Genomic DNA, 27,619 nt, shown 5'->3' on the forward strand with positions numbered 1-27,619 from the left:
AGCAGACTGGCACATAGTGATGTGCTCAGTATTTTGAATTAATGAATATGTAGCACTTATTTGTGGAGGACCTATTCCATGCCAGGTTCTTGGCAGGGCACTGGGGATCTAAAGATGAAGGAGAGTGTCCCTGCCTTCTGTCCCAGGCTTTGTTTTAAACAAGGACACCATTTGCCTGCTCAGCTGTGCCCCAGTCCCTCTGCCTGAGGCCTTGGACCCTTTCAGAATGTTCTTCCATGTGGTTAGACCCATCTGCCCATGATCCCAGGGCTCTCTCTTGAATCATACCCGGTGTTATGCTGCTCCATGATGTTGCCACCCTATTCCTTCTGCCCTTCACTGAGTGGGCACTGGATTTGCATCCACTGTCTGGCGTGTGAAGGAGCTCTTCTTGCTTGGCAACATCCCTGAGCTTGGAAGTAGGCATTCCATCTTCTCACCCTCTCTGACTGGAGTTTGAATTCTGTCTCTACCACTCACCGACTATAATGACCTTGGACAAATCAGGTAGCTTCTCTGAGTCTCGGTTTCCTCACCTGTAAAATAGGACTAATAATAGTACTCAGCTCTTAGGGATGCTATGGAAATTAAATGAAACAAGGCTTGTTTAGCACAGTCCCGGGAATAAATTATCCTTCAATAAATGTCACCTTCTGCTAGTATTATCATTATTGAATTGTTATGGGTTAAGCAAGTCATTTATGAAGCACATTTATAGGGGCACCCAATGAATGATAGTTACCGTCATTGCTACCACCATCACAGCCACCAGAACCAGTCCTTTTAGTGTTCCAGGGGCTCCTTTCTCTGGGATGACCCACTAAATCCATGGTAGCTGCTCTTTGATCTAAGCTTACGCCAATTCGCCTAACCTTCCTGTTTTTTTCCCATTCAGACCTGAAAGAGGACTATGACCAATGGAACAATTTCATTGAAGGCATTGGACCATCGCTTACCCCAGGGGCCCCCCACCATCTCTCCAGCCTGTAGGCACAACTGGCCATTTGTAAAAGGTCGCTGAGCTGAGTTCCCATTTGGGGCCTGCCCAGGGACACCCACAGCCTCAAGAAAGTGGTCAACATGACCCTTCTTCATAAATTGAGAGGGTGTAATCACACTGCTGATTGGATAACTGGGTACTTTGATCTTGGACTTGTTGATCTTATACTTATGGTGGGACTTGGTTTGCTTACTGATTGGCAAACTGACTTTCTGGGGCCTGAGCCCTGATGGTGTGGGGAATAAGCAGTGGGGTGGGGCTGGGGGGGACCCAAGCCCCAAGCTGAGCACTGTTAACCCAGCAAGGCTACTCCCGCACCTTGGGCCAGTGTGGCTTCTGCAGCGGAAGAAATGAAGCCAAAGGATGGAGTGAAAATTCCCACCTTCAGGACCTCTAGCCCAACCTGGCACTGTCTCTTCCTACCTCTCAGCCTTCTCCCTTTCCAGGGCCACTTGGTGAGTTCTAAGCACTTTAGGCAACGTTCGAGGATACGGACCACCATCAGATTTTCTGTTTATTTTCAAGCCTTCCCATTGCATGAAACATAGTACTGGGCACTGAGTCAGGACTCAATTATACTTGTGAGCCCATGGAGAGGGGCAGACAGCACTGTCCTCATAGCAGAGAGAGAGAAGCTGAGGTACAGAGGGGTACCTCAGAAGCTCTAGATGTCTTGGGATTTTGCTAAAAATGTATCTTGACAGGAAGCAACACAAGTAGGTTGAGACGAAGAAGGTAGAGTAACAGCGTTGAGTAGCCATTTGAACAGGTCCTCAACACAAGAGGGAGGTAGTTTGGTCAGTTAGAGTTCAGGAGGCCACCCCTGGACAGGTCTGGGAACACTGTGGTCTTGCCTCTTACCTCAGATATCTTGAGCCTCAGCTCGCTCAGAATCAGGGTGCTGTAGTTGTCTGTTTTCTGGCTCTGAGGCCCTAGCCTCAAATTTAAGTCAAGATATAGACTGAATTTCCATTCTGTTCCATTTATACTATGAATGATATTAATACTCATGTTTGCCTAATGATATGTTGGAATATTCTCTCTATTTAATCTGCATTAGAGCAGGATGGGGAGCCATCTGGCAGTAACTTTTCCTTCTGTCTTTCTTTGTTCACTTACCATTTGTGCCTATGTGCAAGAAAAACTTTAAAAGAAAAGGAAGTCTTCCTAGGGATCTAGTTCAAAGCTGTCTGGGAACATCAACCTGAAACAGCCCTCCACACTCCTCTAGGCCTTTCACCTCCGTCCAAGTAGGGGACCCCAGAGGAGGCTAGAGCAAAAGGGAAATGCGTCTCTACGCGATGGGTCCAAGGTCAGTGCCACCAAAGCAAGCTGGGACTAGGTCTCCCACCTCTCAGCTCTTCTGTCTGAGGTGAAACATCAGATCCGTTGAGGATGGACCTTGGGAAGACCTGTGAATTCCCGTGAGACCTCGCCTCCGGGGAATCATGAAAGCCCTGGGCTCTAGAGTTCTATAGCTGGTTTTGAGTCCTGCCTCCACCACTACTAACTGGGTAAATTTGAGCAAATTATGTTCTCTTTCCAATCTCCATTCCTGCATTTCTAAAATGGGCATCTGCATTATAATAGTTAGGAGGATTAAGTGAGAGGATGTATAACCCATGGGTTATTTAAAAGTATTTTTCCTACTTTCCAAACGTAGGAGATTTTTCTAGTTGTCTTATAGCAGTTGTTTTCTTGCTTAATGGCTTTTGGTCAGAGAAAATGACCCATATGGTTTTCATCCTGAAAATTGCTTCTTGGCCCAGTGTGTGATCAATTTTATAAATGTTCCATATATGCTTAAAAAGACTGTATGTTCTGAAGTTGTTGGCTTGCTGTTTTACTCAACGACACATTATGGATTTCCTTCTATAAGAGTGCATACAGATCTATAATAGGGCCTTCCCACCCCCAAATGGGGACCAGCGCCCCTCCGCACTCACAGAACCAGTAGATGCCAGCTCTTGTGCCTGGGGCTAGTTCTGCAGATGCTGAGGGGCCAGTTCTGGCAGCATTAGCACGTGAGACCCAGCTTCTACCTTAGACCCATGAATAATGCAGGTGTATTTTTTAAAGATTGGATCCTCCCTAGAAAAAGAAACTGTTCAGAAACTGGATCCATCTCCTCCATTCAGTTCATGTTCTGGTAATGACCTATTTATCCAGCAACATTGGAATAGGTGAATTTTCCATATAGCTGCAAATTATCCTTTAAGCCACAAAATATAATATTGAATATTTTGAGTGGTAATTTACCAAAAAGATAATGCACACATTTTTTAATGTGAATTGACCTCATTTAATTTTTTAGGATGTTTCAGTCAGGATAAACTGATTATATGGCAGTAACAAGCAACCTCAAAAAGCAACAAGTTTATTTCTTGCCTGTGCTACTTGTCCTCTGTCGTTTGGCTAGAGGCTCTGCTTTGTGCCATTTTTATCCTCATTTGGGGACCCAGGCTGGCGGAGCTGGCACTATCAGAAGTGTGCTGCCAGTCACATGGTAGAGCTGGAAGAGAGCATGGTGAAGCACCCACCAGCTCTTGAATCTTCTGCCCAGAAGTGACACTTGTTATTTCTGTGCACATTGCATTGGCCAAAGCAGGTCATCTGGCCATACCTAACATCCCATGCCATCCCAAGAGAGCACAAATATGTGTGACCAGGTCTAATGTCAGAGCAGTGGCGCCCTCTGGTCTGGGAAGATGTGGATAGCTGTTTGCTCCTACACCGTGTGGCTCCCGGCAGCCGTCTTCCTAGTTGTTTTAATTGCTTGTCATAGTTTGTGCTGTCTCCCTTGTGGTCAGGCGGCCAGCCTTTACTCTTCATTGCCTTTAATCTGCCAGCCCCTAGCAGCTCTCGCTGTTCGCTTCAAGTTTATAATTTCTGATTAGCCACGTGATTTCCCACTGTCCGAAGTAAAACTAGGCAGGCACTGAAAGACAGCTTGAGGGACTCTGCTGCAACTAAAGTGTGCTGCCTTTAGTGCTTGGACCCTGTAATCCTTCCTGAGACTGCTCAGAAGGGGTATCATAAGGCCTTTGGTCCTTCATCCTGGCTTTTGGTTAGCTTCCAGGGAATCGAAAAATACCAGATAAATGGCCTTTAGGTAAACAGGGTGGCCCAGCATATTGATAGCATGTCCTGATAAATTGCATTCTAGTGAATCCTTTCCAAAAGCAAAGAAGATGTCTTGGGTTTCTTTTGCATCTTCTTGTTCCCCATCCTATTATAGGACTGTACCGTGGAGGCCTCCTAGTGGTGTGTTGTGAAGTTTCTGAGCATGGGATGGTGCGTCAGTTAGGAAGGAAGGTAAGTAAATACAGGAAGGAATGAGATTCTCCGTCCCTCCCACTTCCTGGACGTGTCAGGGTGAGACTGGCTGGGTTCTTGCTATGCCCCCAGCACGGACCCCAAGCCCCTTTCCAGTGTGTGTCCTGACACAGCTGTCCCAGTTGCCCTTCCTCAAGAAGACTACTGGGCTCTTGAAATGTCAATTGATGGACTCCAACTCTGTGTCTTGGCCTTGTAGGGGCCTTTATCTGCCCCCTTTTCTTCTAGGGCCTGACTTATCTCTGGACCTGCAAGGTAACGGAGGAACAGGACAGGCCATACTCTATACTCAGGACCCATCCTCATTTCCTAATGAGCTTCCTAGCTCACTTCCTGTCCCATCACAGCCAGATGCAGAGGCCAAGTGTCCCTGGCCATGACTGCATGGCCAAATGATGACAGTGATAACCACTGTGGTAGCCAACATTTTGGGGGCCCTTACTGTGTGTCAGGGACTATGCTCAGTGCTTTATATGCATCATCTCATCTGCTTCTCACCCCGTGAGATCAGGTGGAATTAGCCTCATTTTATGTACAAGGAAACAGAGCCTTAGAGAAGCGATTTGATAAAGCTCTCACAGCAAGAATTTGGCAAAGCTGGCGCTTAGGCATAAAAATCTGAGCTCTCGATCACTGGGCTGTACTGCCTAATATACATACTTGGTTTTCCCCTTCCACTGCTCTTTCAGCTGTCGGGGTATGAGGGATGAAATTTCATCACAGATTGAATCATAATGTCAAACTCTCCAGCAATTTCTGTATGATGTGCATTGAGATTCGGTGACATCCTCAGCACTGTTGAGAAATGGGTTGGGGGAAAGGACCGCGCCTCACTGACTGGGCCAGGTGCTCTGTGGATTTGATAGATGAGGAAAGCAGTTCAGGGATTAAGAACGTCGTCTTTGGAAATCAGACAACTCCAACACTGTTAGCCCTGTGACTTTGTGCTAATTTATCAACTTCTGTGAGCTTCAGTTTTCTCATTTATAAAATGGGCGGTCTAATAGTATTTACCTCTTAGGGTTATTGTAATAATTAAATGAAATAATGCCTGTAAAGTGCTCATCACAGTGTCTGTACTATCCTAAGGGTGTAATAAAGATTAGCTATCACTATGTGGTTTATTGGGTTCTCCTTACATACCTGTAAGGTTAGGTATAATTTGCCCTTGTACTGAATGGACACGGATGGTCTTGGTCTAAATTCTTATTCCAGCTTCTCCAGTTTCACGGTTACCTCCCTCACAGAAGCCTGCTAACTGCCACTCAACTGCTGCCGTTGTGTGAGGCTGGAACTAGAATAAGGGAGACAGTTTTTCCCCTCTCTTTGCTCTGATTTCCCTGCTCCTCACATCAAAAATCAAGATCCGCACCATCGTTCCAGCTTTGCAGGCTCTCTTCACCACCAGGAAGAGTCTACATGTTTAGGTTCTGGTTTGGGTTTTAATTTCACGCCTGATCATCCAAACGCACACGTCTGTGCACCAAATGGAAACCGAAGGTCCTGACGTGTTAAACGGGAGGATCGGAGATGTCCGTGTAGAGGTTGGGCGAAGGGAAGAGGACCTGGGGATGGGGAGTTTGTAGTAGAGACTAGTTGTGTTCATTTTTGTCTGCTGCCTTTGAGGTGGGAGTGAGGGGTTAAAGTACCCTGTGACCTCGGGAGAAGCTCCTCAGGGCTGAGGGCGGCCTGCGAATGACCTCTGCACAGCTCTCTCCCTCACTGCCCTGTCCGGTTTCCCACTAGGTCCTCTTGTTTCTTCCCTCTTGGTGATTCTCACACCCAGCCTGTTCTTTCCATTTCCATCAACTCACCCCTAGAATAATTTTTACGATCTCTCAGACTCTAATCTTTCTTTCCCCTGCTTTCTGCTGCCAGATCTGCCTAAAATACCACTTTGGTATCAAAGTACCTGCCTAGCAAGGTGATCTAATGGAAGAAGGACCAAACATTGTCTGGAGCCCTGGGTTCTTGTCTCAGCTCTCTCACTCTCTCTTGCTCTGTGACCTCCTGTGTATGCTATTCCTCTCATGACTTCAGTTTCTCTGTCTATAAATTGGAATGTTGGGGGCGGGATTGAATTGGCTGATCCCTAAGGCCCCTTCGGTGCTGGCATTTCCCGTCTCGTTCACTGAGTGGTCAATCTAAGGCCTCCCTTTTTTCTGTAGAATTGCGTTTCTCCCACTCATTCTGTCTGGTCTTGCCCTGCCTCCCCGTCCTCTGCTTCTTACCATGCACTCTTCTTTTTCCGCAGTCTCCTGAACGTGCCCACCCAAACAAACATGCCTGCCGTTTCTCATGATATTTTCTTGCTTGCAGGGCCTTCCCAACTTCCTTTCTAAATATCCAAATACTACTAATCCTTTAGGCCCATTTCTAGTTCCACCTCTTCTACGAAAGCCTTCTTGATTAGATTCAATGAACATTTGATCTCTTGGCCTCTTGCTCCCCAAGAGAAATACATTCTATGCCATATTTAGTATTGCACTTTATTGCATTGTTCCAGGAGCGGGACCCATCTGTTGGAAGGGAAAAGCAGCCTCCTGTTGACTGACATGGGGAGCAGGGATCACTGTCCCCTCCCTCCGACCCCTCCCCGTCAGCAGGCTTCTTGTTCCCCAGCCAGACTTGGGAACAGCTGGTGTTCGCCCAGCCCTCTGATGTCTCCAGCTGCCCCTGCTTCCTTTTCTTTTGGTTTTTCCACATCCCAGCTGTGGGGCCCAGGGCAGAGCCCGCAACAGTGCAGCCAAGGGCAGCTGGAGTGAACTGAGATACGTGGACATGTAGCATTTGAGAGGTGGAAGGAGGGCAGAACCGAGCACGAATCACACCAGTGTTGAAAATGAGGGAAAGCAGTTTGCCAGCTAATTTTTCCCATCTTGCTTTCATCTAAAAAAAGAAGCTGCTCAGAAATACAGTCCTCTTCAGCCTGCTAAGCCAGATGGTCCCTAGATGCTCAGCCTGCCAAGTGTGCATGTATAATTATTCATCTTCGTGGAATCACACCCGGGTCTGAATCCAGACACTGACACATTTTTGCCATTTGATCTGGAGCCAGTGAACCCTCCCGAGCCTTTCTTTTTCTGTAAAATGGGGTCACTAATGTCTGCTTTGCCCACCTCAGGATTTTTTGGAGGGAAAGGGTTTCAATGTAAGAGCGCTTTGCTATTACAAAGCACTAGACAAATATATGTTGCTATTAATAATAAAAGTGCCATATTTTGTTTTTGCCATAGTGTGCTGCTACTTAACGAGCACCTTTCTGTGCTAGATACTGAGTGTTTTACGTACGTTGTATCATTTAATCCCAACAACATTCCTGTAAGGTAGTGCATGTTATCCTCACACACAGATGAGGAAAGTGAGGTTCAGAAAGACTTGCTGGCCTAGCCACGGTCACCCAGCGTGTAAGTGCTGGAGCCAGGATTTGAACCTAAACTGTTGGGTTCCAAAATCAGTGCTCTTATTTCCTGTTCTTTCCTATCTCACAAAAAGAAAGTGGTACTTTACCTTACATAGGCTAAAATAACCCACAATTTGATCTCTAGTAAATGCCCTAAGCAGTTATATCATACAAAGAGTCATTTTTGTTCAAGACCTGACTGAATCCTGATTGAGTTTACCTTGAATTGTTTTTCTAGCAGTAGATTCAGGCTGGTTCCATCCATCCTTCCATCCATCCATGAACCTCATCTAAAGTTAACAGTTCAGGGAACAAACCGTTAGTACCTTACTCTATAAACCATGGAGCCAACGAGCTGGGAGAAACATTTTTAAAAGTCTCTAACCCACATATTGTAGATTAGTGATTCTCAGCTCTGGATCCACATCAGACTCACTCTGGAACTATATAAAAATGCAGATGCCCTGGCCACATCTCCAGAGACCCAGAGAAGCTGATTCAGAAGGTGTAGGGTGGGGCCAGGTAGGGGTGTGTGTGTGTGTGTGTGTGTGTGTGTGTTTTAGAAGCTCCAGGGGCTGATACACAGCCAAGTTTGAGATCCCTTGCTATGGTTTAACACTGTTAGCCTATTTTCTCTTTTATGGAACAAGAGTAATTACTAGCTGAAAATATAGAATCATTAAATTAGAATTGAAAGAGCCTTTAAGACTTTTGGTCCTTGAGGAAAACAAAACTCAGAGAAGTTCAGCATGTAGCTGGCAGACTTGAATTAAAATCCAAGTCTTCTGCCTTCCAGGCTAGTGCTTTAGATACATCCTTGGGTGCCAGGGTTTTGTTGGATTATTAAGAAAATCTGAAAGAAAGAAAGAAAGAGAGAGGGAGAGAAAGAAAGAGAGAGCAAGGAAGGAAGGAAGGGAAGAAGGGAGGGAGGGAGGAAAGAAGGAAGGAAGAATCCTCTAGACTCACTCACTGTGACAACCGTGACTCTAGCAACCACACGTTGGAGTTTGTGTGAAGGGAAGGAGCCTAGGCTGGAAGGCCTGTGAGAATCCACTTGGATGGCTGTTCTCACGCGTGTTCGTTCATTGTACAGGCACTTAATGAGGCCTGTACTGTGCTGGCCCCGTCCTCATGGAACTGACTCCAGAGGGCAAGGAAGGCACATCCACAGGCCCTGTGTGATGAGTTCTGTAATCGGGGATGTGTAAGGCTCAGAAGTGGCACAGGGTGACCAGTTCAACGTCAGCAGAGGAGGAAGACTAAAAAGGCTTCATACTGTATCATATACTTGACCTTGGTATTTGTATTAGTTATCTATTGCTGCATAATAAATTACCCCAAAATTCAACAGGTTAGAACAAACATTCTATCACACTTTATGGCTCAGGAATTCTTGAGTGGTTTCGCTGAGTGGTTCTGGGTTAAGGCCTCATGAGGTTACAGTCAAGACATCATCTAGGATTGCTGATATCTGAAGTCTTGACTAGGTCTGGAGGATCCACTTCCAAGTTGGCCCACTCACATGGCTGTTGGCAGGAGGCCTGAGTTCGTCATCGTGTGGAGCTCTCTATAAGACTGCTGCTCAGGACACGGCAGCTGGCTTCTTCCAAAGCAAATGACCCAAGAGAGTAAGATGGAGCTGGAATGTCTTTTATGACTCATCTTTGGAAGTCATACTCCATCATATCCACAATATCATATTATTACAGGTCAGGCCTATTCAGTGTGGGAGGGGACTATCTAGGGGTATGCATACCAGGAGGTGGGAGTTTTGAAGGGGTCATCTTGGAGTCTGGTTACCATGGTATTGAAGATGAATGGAGTTGTCCAGATGGATGAGGGAGAAGAAAGGCCTTCCAGGCAGAGGAAATAACATGCAAAGGCACAGAAATGTAAATAGCAGGGCTTAGCATTTTCAGGACATTGTAACTTTGGAGAAAATAGGGAGAGAGGAGAGCTTACTGAAGAAATCAGAGAGTGCCTTCTATACCAAGTGAAGGAGTTAGGCCTTTATCATGTAGGCCAGTGGTTTTCAAGTGTTTCTGCAGATTGGAATCACGTGAGGAGATTTTAACACTTCCAATGCCAAAGCTACACCCGTATCTGTCAAATAGGACTCTCTAGCAGTGGACCTGGACATCAGTGGTTTGAAAAGTTTCTCAGGTGATTCCAGTATGGAGCCAAGGTTGAGCGCCCGTGCTGCAGGCAACATGAAGTAAGTGAAAAGCTCAGAGTCATGTCATCAGATTTCTATGTCTGTGATGGGAAGTGCAGTTTGCCTTCTCTACAAATTAAATATTAGAACTAGAAAGGCTCCATCATCTGTACTCACCCCCTCACTCAAGTATTAGATATTTTGTCATCTCTACTACCAAAAATTAAGCAGAAATAGCTAATCGTGAGCAGCCCCAAGTAAGTTCCCAGCATCCTAAATTGCCTGTTATTTATAAACTTCCAAAGCTAATGTTGATGCCAACATTCTTATATTAGCATAATTGTTCTTGAGGGTTTTTTTTTCCCACTTAACACTGTTTCGTATATCCATTTCTCTATTTCTGCGTGGTCCTCACATCCACCAGTCTGAGGAAGTAGGGTATAAAGGTTAGGGGCATGGCCTTCCTTCTGAGTCAGATGGACCTCTGGATTTGAGTCCTGATGTCCTCACTTATTAACTTGTTGGGTGACTTAACTTCTCAGGGCTTCAGCTAACTCATCTTAAAAATGGCAGTAATACCTACCTCGAAGATGGATGCTTGAGGATGTTAAATGAGATCGTGCCTGTCAAGACCTCTGCTGAGTGCCTGGCAAGCAGTTAGTCCTCAGTAAATGTTTGTTAGTATTCAGCATTCCAAAAGGCATTTTAATATTCTGTTGCATCAACGCCCCCCGCCCCCATTCCCTGGGTTTGCTTAACAGTTCTCTCTGTTGCCAGGGTGTTTGAGCCATTTCTAGTTGTTTTAAGCTATAATATTGTACATTTCTTTGTATAAATTGTTGGGGTGTTTTTCTGAACATTATTTCTCTTATTTTTTAAGTGTAGGAACTGAAGATTGGAGAGGTGAAGTAACTAGTCAAACAAAGGTCATGCTGCGTGTTAGTGGCAGAGCAGGGACTGGGGCCCAGGGCCCAGATACCCTGAGTCTTCACCTTGTGTTCTTTCCACCCTGCCACCCAGCTCCCATCCTCCCTGGAGACTTGAAGACTGGCCCTTCTTGGCTTCTCTTCTCCAGGATGAATGATTCAGATCTCCTGTTGTGTCGTCTGACATCTCCTATCCCACCCTTTCGTCATCCTGGAGGTCCCTCATCAATCCAGTATAATTGGAGCAGCATCCCTCCTGGTCCCCTGGGGAGCAGGAGCAGACGATGACTAATGCTTTGGAGACGTGGACCCATCTCCTGGCGCCTCTGGATCTCTGCTGGTTGATTTCGTACAGTCATATGGGGATGGGCACCCTGTCTGACTCAGACCTACCCCTCTGTCCTACCTGGAAAGCTGTCTGATTTCATCAAATCCATCTTCCCAGAAAAATAGAGCTTACAGGGACCAGGGAGATCATTCTCTGTTATTTAAAAAATGAGGAAACTGAGGCTCGGTGATGCAGGTTGATCAGGCAGATCTGGGACTGGGACCCAAGCCTCCTGACTCCCATTGTGGTGTTAGGGAGAAGGCACTGGAGGCAGGCAGGCCTGGGTATGAATCCCAACTGTGTGAACTTGGGCAAGTGAGTTAAATGATGCTCAATTTCCTCTTCTGTAAAATGGCGATACCCAGCTCAGGGATGTTATAAGGATTAAATGAGATAACTAATGTAGAGCATGGAGCACTGTGCTCAATGAATGCTAGTTATTCAGTAGAGCACAGTGGGTAAGACTTTGGGCTCGGGGGTCAGAGAAACTGTTCAAATCCTAGACACCCACTTATGAGCTGTGTGACCTTGGACGACAGTTAGCAAGAGCTAAAACTTATTGAATTTACTTGTTCCAGGCATTATGCCATGTGCCTTAGAGATATTATTGTAAGTAACTTTCCCACTTTTCCCTGCCTTTTATGAGCTGGGACTCATCAGTATCCTGATTTTTTTGAATGAAGACACTAAGGCATGGATCAGTTTTGTCATTTTACTTCACCATTCCGTATTTTCTGATTATTCTCCAGTCTAAATTCTTTTCTGCCAAACACACCCATCTTCTCTCTCTCAATGCAGGAGAATTTTCTCCTTTTGAGCTTTAGAACAGGCCATCGTCTCTTAAATACCCCCTGGCCTCTTCTCTTCACCAAGTTCTGTCCCTCCGCTCTGTTCCAGCGTTTCTGCTGACTCTCCTCCTCTAAGATACCCACCCTGCAAGCCTTGCATAAGCTGCTCCAGCATCTTCTCTCTCCTGTCTGCTGTCAGCTCCTGGATCTATTCCTCAGGTTTGTTAGGTTCACTTTTCTTGGTATGAATCTCCTCTCCAGGTCCTCTTTTGCACCCTGGTTCCCCCTTAACACAAAGGACTTCCCGAAGGACAAGTGTCCCTGGCCAATTCAATTCAACCATCATCATTCCTGCCTTTGTCACTGCTGGGCCAGGTGTTGGGTACTGTCCTGACCATTAAGCCAGGCTGACATACCACTCACCCCTGCTCCATAATAATGAAACTCAGATTTCACACTGAAACATGTCAGTCTGAAAACATGAGTGTCGGCAAAGATATAGGGCATCAAGAACACTCCTACCCTTCAGGGCGGACAGCAGTAAGTCAATGCAATCACATGGGAAATATCTCATAGAGCTGAAGATGCACAAACGCTACACTCAACCATCTACTCCTAAGCATGTACCTGAAGAAACCCTTGCTCATGTGTGCAAGGAAATACAGACAAAAATGTCTCTTACAGGGGCCGGCCCCATGGCCGAGTGGTTAAGTTGGCGCACTCCGCTTTGGTGGCCCAGGGTTCTGATCCTGGGCATGGACGTGGCACCACTCATTAGGCCACATTGAGGCGATGTCCCACATGCCACAACTGGAAGGACCCACAACTGAAATATACAACTATGTACTGGGGGGATTTGGGGAGGAAAAAAGATCTCATAGCATATAAATGTTTCTTCATGACAAAAGTTATTGTTTCCTAAAAAACTGCAAGTCTTAAAAAATAATGAAAATATTGAATTTTTCTTTCTACAAATAAATTTTAATTCACGCTAAAACGAGGCTTTGAAAGCCCTGAGGGATCTTTCCTCCACACTCAGCCTCTCGGCGTTTTCGCTCTTCTTAGAGCATGTCCCTCTCTTCTCAGGTGAGGAGGCACCAAAGGCAGCCCTGGGTCTGGGAGGTGGGAGGAGTGAGGCCCAGAAGAAAGGACCCTTTTCCAAGGAGGAGATGTGTATAATGAGCTGAAAAAAAAACATTAAGGATTGTTTTGAATTTTTTTTCTTGAGGCCCCCAAATTTAAATTACCTTTGTGGGAACTCTTTGGGATTTTTTAAAAAAACCCTGAAAGTAAAATATATCCTTTCATTGTTTCCCTTCCCCTCCAGATGATGTTTGAAAGAGAATATGAAGAAATCCAGAAAAAATATTTTTTTTGCGTATTTCTTCACATTTTTATTAGAAAAATAGTATATGAGCATTTAAGTAAAACTTTGAAATTTTAAGTTGTACTTATTTTTTGAGGAAGTACTAAGTCATAAGGTTCAAAATGATACACAATGTTTTCCTCCCATCACTGTACCTTATCTCCCTAGTGTTAGCAATTTCTTGTGTGTCTCTTGCATTAATTTTGTATACATGAGCAAATATGAAAATATTGAATTTTTTAAAGTCACATTTTATTACAATTTTTTTGTTGTGGCAAAATATGCCTAACATAAAATTACCATTTTAACCATTTTTTAGTGTACAGTGCTGTGGTATAAAGTACATTCAGGTTGTTGTTCAACCTAAAAAATCACGTTTCTTAATGAGTTTAAATATCTAGATGGGGGGCCGGCCCCGTGGCCAAGTGGTTAAGTTCATGCACTCCGCTGCAGGCGGCCCAGTGTTTTGTTGGTTCGAATCCTGGGCACAGACATGGCACTGCTCATCAAACCAAGCTGAGGCAGCATCCCACATGCCACAACTAGAAGGACCCACAACGAAGAATATAGAACTATGTCCGGGCGGCTTTGGGGAGAAAAAGGAATAAAATAAAATCTTAAAAAAAAAAACTAGATGGTAAAACCTAGTAAATTTGGAAACTCCTATGTTGTTAACAAAACATTAAAAAACCAGTGTTTTACTTTATCCTAGTGTTTAATTGCCTCTTTTTTTCTTGTTGACATAAAAGATATGTGCTCTTATTTTTTTTTTTTTCTTTTCCTTTTTCTCCCCAAAGCCCCCCGGTACATAGTTGTCTATTTTAGTTGTGGGTCCTTCTAGTTGTGGCACGTGGGACGCTGTCTCAGCATGGCCGGATGAGCAGTGCCATGCCCGCGCCCAGGATTCAAACCGGCAAAACCCTGGGCCGCTGAAGTGGAGTGCGCAAACTTAACCACTCAGCCGCGGGGCTGGCCCCTATTTTTTTTCTTTCTAATCCTCGTGCTTCTGTTTTTTCCAACTTTTTATTATGAAAAATTTCAAACATAACGAAAAGCTAAAATAATAGTACAAGGAACACCTATAAATCCACCAATTTGATTCAATGATTTGGGTACTCTAATTCATGTGGTTTATAAAATGTCACCTTCATGGGTCTCTTGGGTTAATTCTCCTTTCCTGTGTCCCATTCAGGTCCATTTCTTTCTAGAATGCCTTTTTCATTTTGCTTGAGTATGCATACTTTTTTGTAAGGATGTGTAAGAAGGAAACTTGGAATCCTTATAGAACCCCAGACGTCTATGCTAATTTGACTGGGGAGTGAATTCTAGGTACAAATTCATTTTTTCCCTCAGAATTTTGAAGACCTCACTCCTTTGTCTTCCAGCACGCAGTATGGTTGGTAAGAGATCTGTTGTCAGTCTAAGTCTTGGTCCTTTATTTTTGGAAACTCTGGAGGCTAACCTTTATCTTTGTGTGTGAATAATGCTGCGATGAACATGGGGTGCATACGTCTCTTTGTATTGCTAATTTCATGTTCTTTGGATAAATACCCAGTAGTGGGATAGCTGGATCATATGGTAGTTCTATTTTTAATTTTTTGAGAAATCTCCATACTGTTTTCCATAGTGACTGCACTAGTTTGTGTTCCCACCAGCAGTGTATGAGGGTTCCCTTTTCTCTACATCCTCTCCAACAATCTCCAACATTTGTTGTTTTTTGTCTTGTTAATTATAGCCATTCTGATGGGTGTGTGGTGATATCTCATTGTAGTTTTGATTTGCATTTCCCTAATAATTAGTGATGTTGAACATCTTTTCATGTGCCTGTTGGCCATCTGTATATCTTTGGAAAAAATATCTGTTCATATCCTCTGCCCATTTTTTGATCGGATTTTTTATTTTTTTGTTGTTGAGTTGTATGAGTTCTTTATGTATTTTGGAAATTAACCCCTTGTCGGATATATGATTGGCAAATATTTTCTCCAAGTTGGTGGGTTGTCTTTTCATTTTGCTCATGGTTTCCTTTGCTTTGCAGGTTTTTTAGTCTGATGTAGTCCTATTTGTTTATTTTTTCTTTTTTCTGTCAGTTGTAACTGAGTAGACGTGGTATTTGAAAAAACGCTGCTAAAACCAATGTCAAAGAGTGTACTACCTATATCTTCTTCTAGGAGTTTTATGGTTTCAGGTCTTACATTCAAGTCTAATCCTTTTTTCTTTTTTTTTGGAGGAAGATTAGCCCTGAGCTAACGTCTGCTGCCAGTCCTCCTCTTTTTGCTGAGGAAGACTGGCCCTGAGCTAACATCCATGCCCATCTTCCTCTACTTTATATGTGGGATGCCTACCACAGCATGGCTTGCCAAACAGTGCCATGTCTGCACCCGGGATCCGAACCGGGGAACCCCAGGCTGCCAGCGGGAACGTGCGAACTCAACCACTGAGCCACCCAGCCGGCCCCAAGTCTAGTCCATTTTGAGTTAGTTTTTGTGCATGGTGTAGGATAATGGTCTCCTTTCATTCTTTTGCATGTGGCTGTCCAGTTTTCCCAACACCTTTTGTTGAAGAGACTTTCCTTTCTCCACCGTATGTTCTTGGCTCCTTTGTCGAAGGTTATCTGTCCATAGATGTGTGATTTTATTTCTGGGCCTGTGGTTCTGTTCCATTGATCTGTGTGTCTGTTTCTGTGCCGGCACCAGATATACTTCTCTTTTTGATGGAAAGATATTTATGAATAAAGAACTTGGTTGATTAGTATAGATAGATAGCTGATGTAGGTTTCCTCTGAACTGTGTGAGGTTTTTTTTTTTTTGAGGACGATTAGCCCTGGGCTAACATCTGCCAATCCTCCACTTTTGCTGAGGAAGACTGGCCCTGAGCTAACATCCGTGTCCATCTTCCTCTACTTTATATGTAGGACACCTGCCACTGCATGGCTTGCCAAGCAGTGCGTAGGTCTGCACCTGGGATCTGAACTGGCAAACCCTGGCTTGCTGAAGCAGAACATGCAAACTTAACCACTGTGCCACCGGGCTGGCCCCTGAAGTGTGTCAGTTTTTCTTTCACAGAAGATCTCTTTCCTGAGCAGGAGGTCTGAATGTGGGCTCTGATTAGTGGGCAGGGCTTGTCAATAGCAGGCTTCCCTTTAGGCAATCTTGGGATCCCCATAAGTGCCAAAATAAGGAGTGGAACAATGTGTTAGGGGTCTGTTAGTTGCCACTGACAGAAAAAAGACTTGATCTAGCTTAAGCAAAAAGAATTTATTGGCTTAAGAAGTCGGAAGGGGGGTTGCTGACTGTCTGCCTGGTGGCAAGATGGCTGCCAGTAGCCCCAGATTCGCATCATCTTTATAGTCCACAATCCCCAAGGAAGATCTTAGAGATGTTCTCTCCCAGGGACCATATATTAGACCTCATGGAAGGAGGCTGTCTCTGCTTGGATTCTGTACTCTCCTCTTGGAACCAGTCACTGTGGACAGGAGATGGGACTGAAACTGGCCAGGCCTGAGCCATGGCCCATCTCTTACGCCCGGGGCAGGCATGACACTGTGACTGACTGTTTACCAGAACCATGTGTGATGGCAGAAGGGCAGGCAGCCTCCCAAATGGCAGAATTCCAGGTGAACAGACCACCCATATCCTCATAAAGATTCTAGGGCAGTTCATTCCCAGATGGAGCTGCCTCTTTCTTTCCCTTCTGGGACCTCTGGCTTTTTCACTCAGGAACCCTCCCTAAGATCTTTCACTTTGTTTAGAAAGTACTTCCAATACCTTTAGCAGATTTTAAAACAGCTGTTCAACCATGGATGCATTGACACAGCACTGTCCATATGAGGACATTTACCCTAAAAACCCAATCATTACCTTTATAGCTTTTTGGCTATCAAGTGGTACCTGCAAAGCAGACATCTTCACTTCCACTCTGAGCCCCACTCAATACCCACTCTCACCTCTGGAAATCAGGAATGATCTGCAGTGGAGAGAGAGTCAGACATGGGAGAAATCAGGAATGGAGTCAAGGTCAATGGTGGAATGAAAGCCAGGGGTTGGGTGAGTGTCAGAGAGAAAGTAAGGGTTGGATATGGCTTTCTTAAGCTACTTGGTAATCTTTTTAATGGTAATTTAATATTTTGACTCAGTTTATGTCTCCCACGTCAAAATGTCCCCTGTATCAAACTGGCTTTGCCAAACTGCCCTGCTTTGAGGCACAGTTGAAGTGAGACTCAGATGGCTGACTCCCAGGCCAATAATCTTATCAAATAGGGCACAGTCTCCAGGCAGAGTGGGCCCAGGCCCAGGCAGGGCACATTCCAGGCCCAGACTCTGTCCTCGTTTGTCTCCCATGGGTCACTGCCTGAGCAGTTGGCCTGAGCAGATGCTCCACCCATCCTTTGTCTCCCTCCCCAACCCTCCTGGGTTGCAGATTAGGAAGGTGGGTGTGGGCTAGCTGGCTTCTTCCACCCCCCAGCTCCCACTCCCAGCCCCTGCCGCTTAGTCTCTCCAGCCTCTTTGTCTTTGATAAATAAAGCTGAGGCCCAGAGGATGCCTTCACCTTCCTGCTCCACTCAGTTCAAAATTCTGGAGCTGCAGCGCCTGTAAGACACCCTCTAAACTGCTTTGGGTGGGTGGGAAGGAGATAGGCCACAGCCCCTGGCTCCCTGGACCCATGTGAAAACAGAGCGATTGCCTGCCCAGGGAGCAGTCCCTCCTCACTTTAGGGTCTCAGCCTTGAGTTGCTATTTTTATTTGTTTTTTGTTTTGATTTCTCTTCATTTTTCTTCCCCTTTGTGTTTTCCCACACTCTCATTCTTTGAGTAAGAGGTGCTGTCTTAGTCAGCTCAGGCTGCCGTAACAGAATACCGTAAACTAGGCAGCTTAAATAACAGACATTTCTTGCTCACAGTGCTGCAGGCTGGAGGTCCAAGATCAAGGTGCCAGCTCATTGGGTTCCTGGTGAGGCCCCTCTTCCTGCCTTGTAGACCGCTGCCTTCTTGCTGTGTCCTCACATGGCAGAGAGAATGAACTCTCTTTCTTCCTCTTCCTATAAAACCACTAATTCCATCATGAGGGCCCCACGCTCACGACCCATCTAAACCTAATTACCTCCCAAAGGCACCATTTCCAAATACCATCACACATGGAGTTAGGGCTCCAACATATGGATTTTGTGGAAAACAAAAATTCAGTCCATAATAGATGCTTGTAGAAATTTTTGAAAAATACAAAAAAGTAAAACAGAAGAAAGGCACAATCTATCCTACTATCTAAAAGTAGTGTTAGAAACTTCTAGCATATTTCCTTCAAGTAATTCTCAACACCTACTTTAAAAATATATATATCATACATAAAACTTTGACTCTTATAAGTATTTTCTCATACTGAACAATCTTCATAAACATTTTATAACATTTATGTATTCACCATTTTAAGTGACTAAATAATATTTTATTCTATACCTGTACCATAATTTATGTAAGCAATCTCCTAATGTTGGACATCGAGGTTATTTTTACTGTTTTACTGTAAAAATTAACATTCCTGTACTGTGTCTTGACTATGGTGGGGGTCCCACAAATCTACATGTGATAAAATTGCATAGAACTTAAATACACACAAATGAGTGCACCTAAATAGTGAAATCTGAATAAGATGTGTGGATTGTATGAATGTCGGTTCCTTGATTATGATTATAAAAGATATTGTTGTATATTGTATATTGTAACAATACAAGATATTATTATTATAGACTGAATGTCTGTATCCCCTCAAAATTCAGATGTTGAAGCCTAATCCCCAATGTGATGGTATTTGGAGGTGGGGCCTTCAGGAGGTGATTAGGTCATGAGGGTGGAGCCCTCATGAATGGCATTAGTGCCCTTATGAAAGGGACCCCAGAGAGTTCACTTGCTCCTTCTGCCGTGTGAAGACACAGCAAGAAGATGGCCATCTATGAACCAGGAAAGAAGCTCTCACCAGACATGTAATCTGCTGATACTTGATCTTGTAATTCCCAGCCTCCAGAAATGTGAGAAATAAATGTTTGTTTTTTAAACCACCCAGTCTATGGTATTTTTGTTATTTCAGCCCAAACAGGTTAAGACAGTTGCCACTGAGGAAAACTGGGTGAAGGGTGAATAATATGGAAGCTCTTCATATTATTTCTTACAACTGCATATTAACCTAAAAATTAACTCAAAATAAAAAGTTTTTTAAAGATCCACTATAGTAGACATTTCTTATACGTTTATGTGTACATCTCAACTTCTAATTATTTCCCTTGAGTAGATTCATATGAGAGAAAATACTTAAAGGAAAATTCAGGAAAAAATAAGAGCTCTTGATCTCAGCACATTGGGGGTTACTGGCCATCACCCAAGAAGCCTTGTGAGCATAGAAAACTGGTATGTATGTCAGCAGAGGAAGAAGGGTTAGCTGTACTCACAGACTGTTGTACAAATCCAGAATGCCAGCTCACTAACTGACAGTGAGAAATGTACGTGGAGAGGACCATACTCCCATCCCTTGGCTAGAGCTTTTTCTCCCTGTCAGCCCTCCATTGGCAGAGCCACCTTATAATCAGAAGACTGATTGGCGATAGGGATGCAGTCAGAGCAAGGGGGAGTAGGTGACATTATCCCAATGTTAAAGCCATCAGGCTAAGGCCTGCTGCACACGTCTCCGTAGCAGGGCTAAACCACCCACCAGGGACAGACAGATGGGTTCTCGGGCCAGGGCACCTTTCCCTTAGCAGTGCTTGAATGGGGACAGCCTATATTTGCTTTTGTAACTCTCCACGTCTGTGCTCCCAAGGTTTGCTAACCCCTGTTCCAATCAGCACACTGTTTCTTTAGGTGTATAAATATATTCTAGCGAGTTACAGCCAGATGTTGTTGGCTCGGGAGCCCATCCATCTCATTAAGGTACTTGTCCTTCACCCCTGCTTCAGTGGACCTCTGGAAGGCTCCTATTCCCCCTGAGATTGCACGCAAAGTTTTGAGTATATGGTCAAATGTGCATTTTTCTGGAGAGAGAGTTTGTTGTGTTTATCATATTTTCAGAAATGGACATCACTTGAATAGTGAGCATCACGTGGCCTCCACGTTCCAGGCCTTGTCCTGAGGGTTTTACATACAATAGCTCAGTTAATCCACACTGAGGTCAAGAAACTTGCTCCCAGTTATCAGTTTGGGCAAGTTAAAGAACTGCTGCTTTACAGTGACTTGGTAAATCTCTCCTCTGCTACGGTGGATGTCTGTGCTACAGGGAAGTCTTATTCCCCCCACCCCACCTCTTACTGTCCTAAATGAAGAAAAAAGTTATTGGCTACAAGTGCCCACAGGATCCATGCCAAGTGAAGCTGTGGGATGGTTTTGTTGATTCTTCGGAGAGATTGGGCGCCGCTGTCTGTCCCAGTTTCTCTAGTTACCTGCTTTACTTTCTCATTCACAGGTCCCTGTGTGCACTCAAATTAGATGCGGAACTGGCACCTCGTGTCTGCAGCTCATCCGCTTTGACAGCCTGGATGCCATCTTCTCCTATAAATGCCCTTTCTTCCAAAGCAGGCCTGCTGTCTGTTACTCTCTCTTTTACTCCATCAGAGTCTAGAACCTTCAGGTTCTCTAGAGGATCACTGGGTGCTTTTTATCAAAAGTGGTGTGCATTTCCATCAGCTTTGCAATGGAGAGTCAGAAAACGGGTTATTCAACGTTCATGTATTCACTGAACAGTCATTAGTTTTCCACACACTGTTCTAGGCATTAGGGATGTGAATGAAAATCTTTGCCCTCCTGAGCCTCGCTTTTAGGGGAAGAAAACAGACCATAAACAAATAAAGATCTAGTTGGTCAGATGCTTTGAAGTGCTGAGAAGAGAAACAAAACAGGGGCGGAGCATAGAGCCTGGGATGAGGCATCACGTCAGATGATCAGGGAAGGCTTCTGAGAAGTGACAAGTGAGCAGAGACCTCTGTGGTGGAGTGGAGAGAGCATGGGTTTTGAGGTCAGGCAAGCCTAAGTTCACATCCTGGTTCTGTACTTTTCATTGTGTGGCCTTGGGCTAGACCCCTACCCTGAGCTTTAGTTTCTCCATTTACAGCATGTAGATAAAAGTACCTGCTTTGTGAGGATGTTGTGAGGTTGGAACAAAATAATACATATATAAAATGTCTGGCACCAAATACATAAATGGGAAACACTGTCGTAGCTGTTGCTAGATTATCCTGAGGGGCCATCCGGTCCAATTTCCCCTTCTTTTTGGAGGGTCTTTCCTGGATCCTGAGTCCAGTGCCAAGATGGGATCTAAACCTTCTCTAGTGATAATTTAGATGAAAGCCACTCTGCAGCAATTCGAACACTCCTCTCTGCAAAGAGAGGCTTTTTGTTTTAAGAAGGACTCCTCGTATTTCTCTCTTCTCCCTGTCTCATGGGGTGTAGTCTTCAATCCAGTTCACTGATTGCAAAAACCTGGATTGATTCAACACACTTGATCTATTTTCATCTCTCTACCACTTGCTTAAAACAAGGAGCTCATTGCTATTCTGCCCACGGCTGCATCTAAATCATAACTGGGCTGGGAGTTGAACGCATTTTTCTCTCTTCTGCTAAACACCATTTTTATCTCTGCCGAGCCCACAAGTCCTCAGACGACGGTGTCTGCTTTACCGTCCACGTGTAGCCCTAGAGGAGTACACAGGTGTTGAGGACCCCTCCGTAGCTCAGAGTGAGCTTCCCTCCCCATGCGTGACCTGTGTGTCTCCTGCTGAAAATTCTACACCTGGAGCTAGCCAAAGCCACCTTCCAAGCTGTCACCAGTTCCTCCTCCTGTTTTCACCAGCCTTCAGTCCTTGGTGGGGGTGGGGGGCTTTGTGAGTCTTCACGTCTCCTGTTTCTCCCGCAAAATCTTGAATCTAAGCACCCTCTGGCCCCATGTCTCTCCTTTTTTGACCTTTGTTATAAGAGGTAGAAAATTAGCAAAGTGAGGGATTCAAGGAACTCCAAAAAGCAGTTTCATAAACATGAATTAAAAGAGACTCTTGACTCCTAAAAAGAATGATGTCATGCTCTAAATTCAGCCTGAAACTCATGCTTCTTCGTCTCTAATCTTCTCCTGTTCAAGCCTTAATTGCTCCCATCTTCTCCTTCCCATGAGAAGGGTCAGCATTATAATCATCATTTTACAGACAATCCAGTCAGCCCCGTAGGGGAGGGAGTCGGTGACTTGGTCCAGATTAGGATGCAAGGCTCCCCTGAGGACAGCCCGGAGCCTGCGGTGTCCCTCAACTGCCTCATTATTTTAATCCTTATGAATCTTTTCTTTTCACTTAGCCTCCATGCACTTGTGATAAGAAATCCTTGCCCCCGCCATCGCAGACACCAGGTATAAGGAAAGCCACTAGGAAAAAGAATAAGTGCCTCATTCTGCTGTTGGGAAGACTGAGGATAACTGGGAAAACAAAGGGCGAAGGCCCCAGAGAGAGTCAGGAAGACAGGACAGAGCCTCAGAGCCAGCCTCTGCCTCTCAGCCGGAGCCGTTCGGAAACAGCACTAGGAAGGAAAGGGTTTTCCAGCAGTGGAGGTGGTTGGCAGCGAGCCAACTACAAGAATGGCAAGAAAACAGTTCTGAAGCAAGTCAGCCTCTGTTCCATCCTGATTCTGCTATTTACTAACCATGTCACCCTGGACAAGTGACTTTGCCTTTCTGAGACTCAGTTTCCTCATCTGTAAAATGGGAATCATAGTATTTCTACCTTGTAGGGATGTTGTAAGGATTGTATGAGATGCTACATTAAAAAATGCCTAGCACAGTGTGCAATAAACAGTAGCTGTAATTATTAAATGCCCACCGTGTGCTAAGCACTATGCCAGTCCCTGGAAATACTTACATGAATAAGGCCAATTTGAGGAGTTTATTGTCTTGTGGACAGGACAGGACATTTACCACATAGCGTGCTGGGAGTGGAGCTGTCTATAGCCTGGAGTAGACTTCCCTGTCTCTAGGTGCAGCTAACTGTGTGAGAACAGAGACTGAACCCATGACCTCAGTAATGGAACATAAAATAATAATAATAATAATAGCAGATAGTGACTGGCCATTTCCAGGGAGACAGTGTGAAATGTCACCATAGACAGCGATTTCATTTTATCCCCTGCAAAGCCTTATAAGATTTGGTGATGAGTAACTGAAGAGCTGAGTGTGGCTTTTCTGGGGGCTTAATAAAAGTCATGGTCCCTAGGGCCCTAAGCATACCAACGTCTACTGCAATAAAGGCCAGCATGTTAGGACTGGCACATACCTGGTGGGGGTGGAATAAGTAGCAAAATGGCCGAAGGGGGATTTGGGAAGAGGCTGCTGGTCAGAACCTGGTGCATCTATCTAGTGAGCATATCATTCATATGAGGTCAAGGAATTTAGGCAAATGCCTTTCTATGGGTTTGTGTGGAAGTGAAACCCTGTCCCCGGCCCTTCCCTCAATGGGCTACAGGGCAGTGGCAGGAGAGGTGGGAATGATATGACAGACAGCAGTTTGCCCTGTTGCTGGGCCAGTGACCTCTGCCCACACGTGAAGCTCCACCTGAGGGCGTGCAGGCACGGGTTCTGACTTGAGGCCTTGTCACCCTGCTTCGTGTTTGCCATATCTCTTTTATCTTTCCCCTCCCGGGCATATGATACTTTACAGGGAATAAATTCTTTTTAGCCCGGATACCCACAGATTCTGTAACAGCCTTGTGAAGCAGGTACCTGTCACTTCTTAGAAAACTGAGGCTCCGAGAAGGTAAATGACACATCCAAGATCAAGTAGCTAGAAAGTGAAATCCCAAGACTGGAACCCAGCTTTTCTGGCTCTGAGCCCAGTGCTTCCACTGTTCTAGATGCTTCCCTCCCTGGGACTGAGGATTTGGGCTTTCACTAAGAAGGAGAGGTTCCCCCAAAGGGCCAAGGGATTCTTAGCCTCAAAGCTCCCTTCCTTTTTCTTTTCTTTCTTTCTTTCTTTTTTTTTTGGTGAGGAAGATTGGCCCTGAGCTAACAACTGTTGCCAATCTTCCTCTTTTTGTCAGCTGTGCCAGTCTTCCTCTATTTTGTATATGGGATACCGCCATAGCATGGCTTGATGAACAATGGGTAGATCTGTGCCTGGGATCCAAACCTGTGAACCCCAGGCCTCTGGAGCAGAACATGCGAACTTAACCACTGTGCCACCAGGCTGGCCCCTCCCTTCCTTTTTCTGATATCACCTTTCATGTGGGAGGTGGCAGGCACATCTGGAAGCCAGTGGTGGGGGTGGAATGAGCCCCAGTTTCAGAGTCAGGAGGTGGGAGCTCTCCTCCAACTCTGCCATCTCTCCTCTGACCTTGCACAGGTCACCACAGCTCTCAGCATCTTGGGGTCCTTGTCTACTACGGGGACCCTGCCTGCCTCTTGAGTATGATGAGAATCAAAGTAACGAGCGATGCCAGAGATTCTTTGAGAATACTAAAAACATGATTCTGAATATCTTCATACAAAAATGAGGGCTGGTGGCCTTCAGATTGTTTCTTTCTTTCATTCATTCACTTAATGCTGGGAAAATGTTTACTGAATACTTCTCCTGTGCCAGGTACTGTGCTAAGTACTTGGGACTCAAGGAAACTCCCAGGCTTTGAGGAATTCAAAGGGAAGAGAGACATCTAAACAAATGATTACGGCATGTAGACATGAGGGGTCCAGAGGTGCTGTGGAATGTCAAGGGGTGGGGACGGTGAGCAGCAGTTGGAGCCAGAGAAGGTCCCACAAAAACAGGACAAGTAGGAGGTAATGGAAATGGGAGCTATGCAGAGGGGAAGGCAGAGGAAACAGCACGTCCAAGGTACTGGAGGGTATATGAATTTAGCATAGCTGGAGTACAGGTTGTCTGAGGGAAGTGTGGTCGCTGTTTCTTCTTTTTTTTTTAATTAAAATATATTCAACATAAAACATTGTGTAATAGTGGCTGTTTCTTTTTTTTTTTTTTTTTGAGGAAGATTAGCCCTGAACTAATTGCTGCCAATCCTCCTCTTTTTTTGCTGAGGAAGACTGACCCTAAGCCAACATCCATGCCCATCTTCCTCTACTTAATATGTGGGACGCCTGCCACAGCATGGCGGTGTCAAGCGGTGCCATGTCTGCACCCAGGCTCCGAACTGGCCAACCCTGGGCTGCCGAAGTGGAACGTGCGCACTGAACCGCTGCGCCACCTGGCTGGCCCCCGTGGCTGTTTCTTATTGTCGGAATGGAGCCTAGTGATTACCCCGGAGTTCTTTCTGGAGCGTGTTTAGGTGTGTATGTCTGTGTATGTTGGTTTGCCTCTCTGAGTTGCAGGAAGAAGCCCACGTAAACGAGATCCATTGAGCTTTGTTATGAGGTTCCACAAGAAGAGAGATTTTTAGGAAACTCTCTCAGCTGCCAGCCAGACATGCTCTGGGTCCCTAAGCTGCCAAGTCAATGCAGTGCTATTCAGGTTACAACCTGAGCTCCGGGGTCTCACCCTCCCCATGAGCACCTGGTGTTGGTTGGTCTTGGTTTCTGAGAGAAAGAGGGTCCAGTTGCATTGGTTTGCTGCTGACTGGCATAACTTGCCCCATCAGACAGGGTTTTCAGCCAAGCCACCATGGTAGGAGTTAGTTTCTATTGGGCCCAGCATACACCAGGCCATCCCATCCGAGGTCCAAGCAGGACTGATTGTAATCACAACCCACTACAGCCTTATGCGGAGAGAACGCCAAGAACTCATATCTTGGGTGGCATTTAATCTGCACAGACTGTGTTATCTATTCTCTGAGCCTTTTTCGGTTGGGACAATAGGTTCCAACGTTGCCATTTCATGATGTTTTTTCTTCTTTATTTATCCTGATCTTGACCCAGTTTCCCCTATGGAGAGCTTCGTGGATTTCTCCCGGGGACAGAAGGAGTTGGAGCTGAGGAGGAACCTTTAGAGGCCACAGTCCAACCTACTTCACAGATGGGGAGAATGAGGCCCAGAAAAGGCAACAGACTTGCTCAAAGTTGCACAGCAGGTCAGCTGCAGGGCTAGGCCTAGAACCAGGTCTCCTGACTCCAGTCAGACTTTTTGGCCAGTATATAAAGGTGCTCCTGCGCTACTGAGGTGTCCATGAAGCCACCTGCTGTGTCCGTGGTAGTGTGCTGTATCCTGGGAAGAGGCAGCCACATAATCCCGGCGCTCTGGGAAGTTTACAGCCAGGGGGTCAGAGCACACATAGAAAAGATAGCTGTCTGATGTAAAATGACCCCGGGGGAAGCCAAAACAGGCAAATTTTACGATGTCCAAAGGAGAGATCTGTAAAACTCTGAACGCCTCCCTGACCCTCCATGACCTTCTGAGAAAGGTGATCAAGATTTTTTGTTTCAGTCTTATTAGAACCAGACAGGCCACAGCAGCACTTCTGGACCCAGCCATGGGCCAGCAGAGAGTAGTGAGGAGCTTGAGGGAATGGAAAGGGGATACGATTGGGGACCTCATTGCCTGTGACCTGTTCCCTCTGCCATCTGTTCTTGCAGATCCCTACTAACAGCCCAGAGCAACTAGGGAGCGGGACCAGGGGTCTTTGAAACACAAATTATCGGGCTTACAGGGCCACTGGGCCTGAGGCTGTTTGTCTTTCCTCTCTCCAAGTGTATGAGGTTTATAAAGGACAAGTGGCCTGTTTTTTCTGGCTGGCCCAGTGTCCCTCCCATGCAATGGCTAGGGGATGCTGTCAGAGGCTCCTAGGAGTGGCAATGGACTAGTTTCCAGAAAGACAAGTTAAAATCCCGCTCCAAGGTGAGCTCCAGAGCCTGGACCCTGGCAAATTAGTCTTGTGGCCTGGTTGCTATGGAGACAGACAGGCAGCAGCTGCGCGGGAAGAGGGACCAGCAGCCTCACCGACATCTAGGATTCTGAGACAGCCATGGTGGGGGAGGGGGCTTCACACTGCCCTTTCTCCCCCAGATGCGAGGCTCCAGTCTGCCCCCCAACGCCCAGACTCACAGGATCTGGTGAGTTGCCAGGGTCACAAAAGGAGACGTGACAGGGCTGGCTCTTGAAAGCCCGGTTTCCCGCGTCCAGGCCAGCACCCTCCTGCTGCACCACAGCTGCCTCCTGCTCCGCTTTGGAAGCAAACGGATCTTCCAGCACTGAGCTCCTGGGCCCTGGGAGGGTTCCCAAGCCCCCTCCTTGGAGGGGGTAAGTCATTAGAGGTGAATCCCAGAGTGCTGGCCACCGGAGGCCAATTTGGCCCGCACCCTGTCGCCATCTCTCTGGAAAACCTGGCAGAGGCTGTGTGGGGATGTGGCCAGCTATTGTCTGGGAAAGG

The 27,619-nt window shown here is 45.7% G+C and overlaps 1 protein-coding gene across 24 annotated transcripts in view; it reads left to right on the forward strand.

Moving 5' to 3' along the window:
* The window catches only part of PAFAH2 (platelet activating factor acetylhydrolase 2), a 39,838-nt gene extending 25,830 nt beyond the window's left edge, over positions 1–14,008 (forward strand). For 12 of the 24 annotated variants that reach the window (XM_005607326.4, XM_014737398.3, XM_070250913.1 and 9 more), the window contains one exon: positions 896–5,451. In XM_005607326.4, coding sequence (XP_005607383.2) covers positions 896–990 — 95 coding nt within the window. In that variant the 3' untranslated portion in view covers positions 991–5,451. Of the gene's footprint in view, positions 1–895; positions 5,452–9,853; positions 9,955–10,774 lie in introns of those variants that run through there. The other 12 variants (XR_011432467.1, XR_011432468.1, XR_011432466.1 and 9 more) reach the window with 3 other exon arrangements.
* The last annotated feature ends 13,611 nt before the right edge of the window (positions 14,009–27,619 follow it).

Source organism: Equus caballus, chromosome 2 (genome assembly GCF_041296265.1).
Source record: "Equus caballus isolate H_3958 breed thoroughbred chromosome 2, TB-T2T, whole genome shotgun sequence".
NCBI lineage: Eukaryota > Metazoa > Chordata > Mammalia > Perissodactyla > Equidae > Equus > Equus caballus.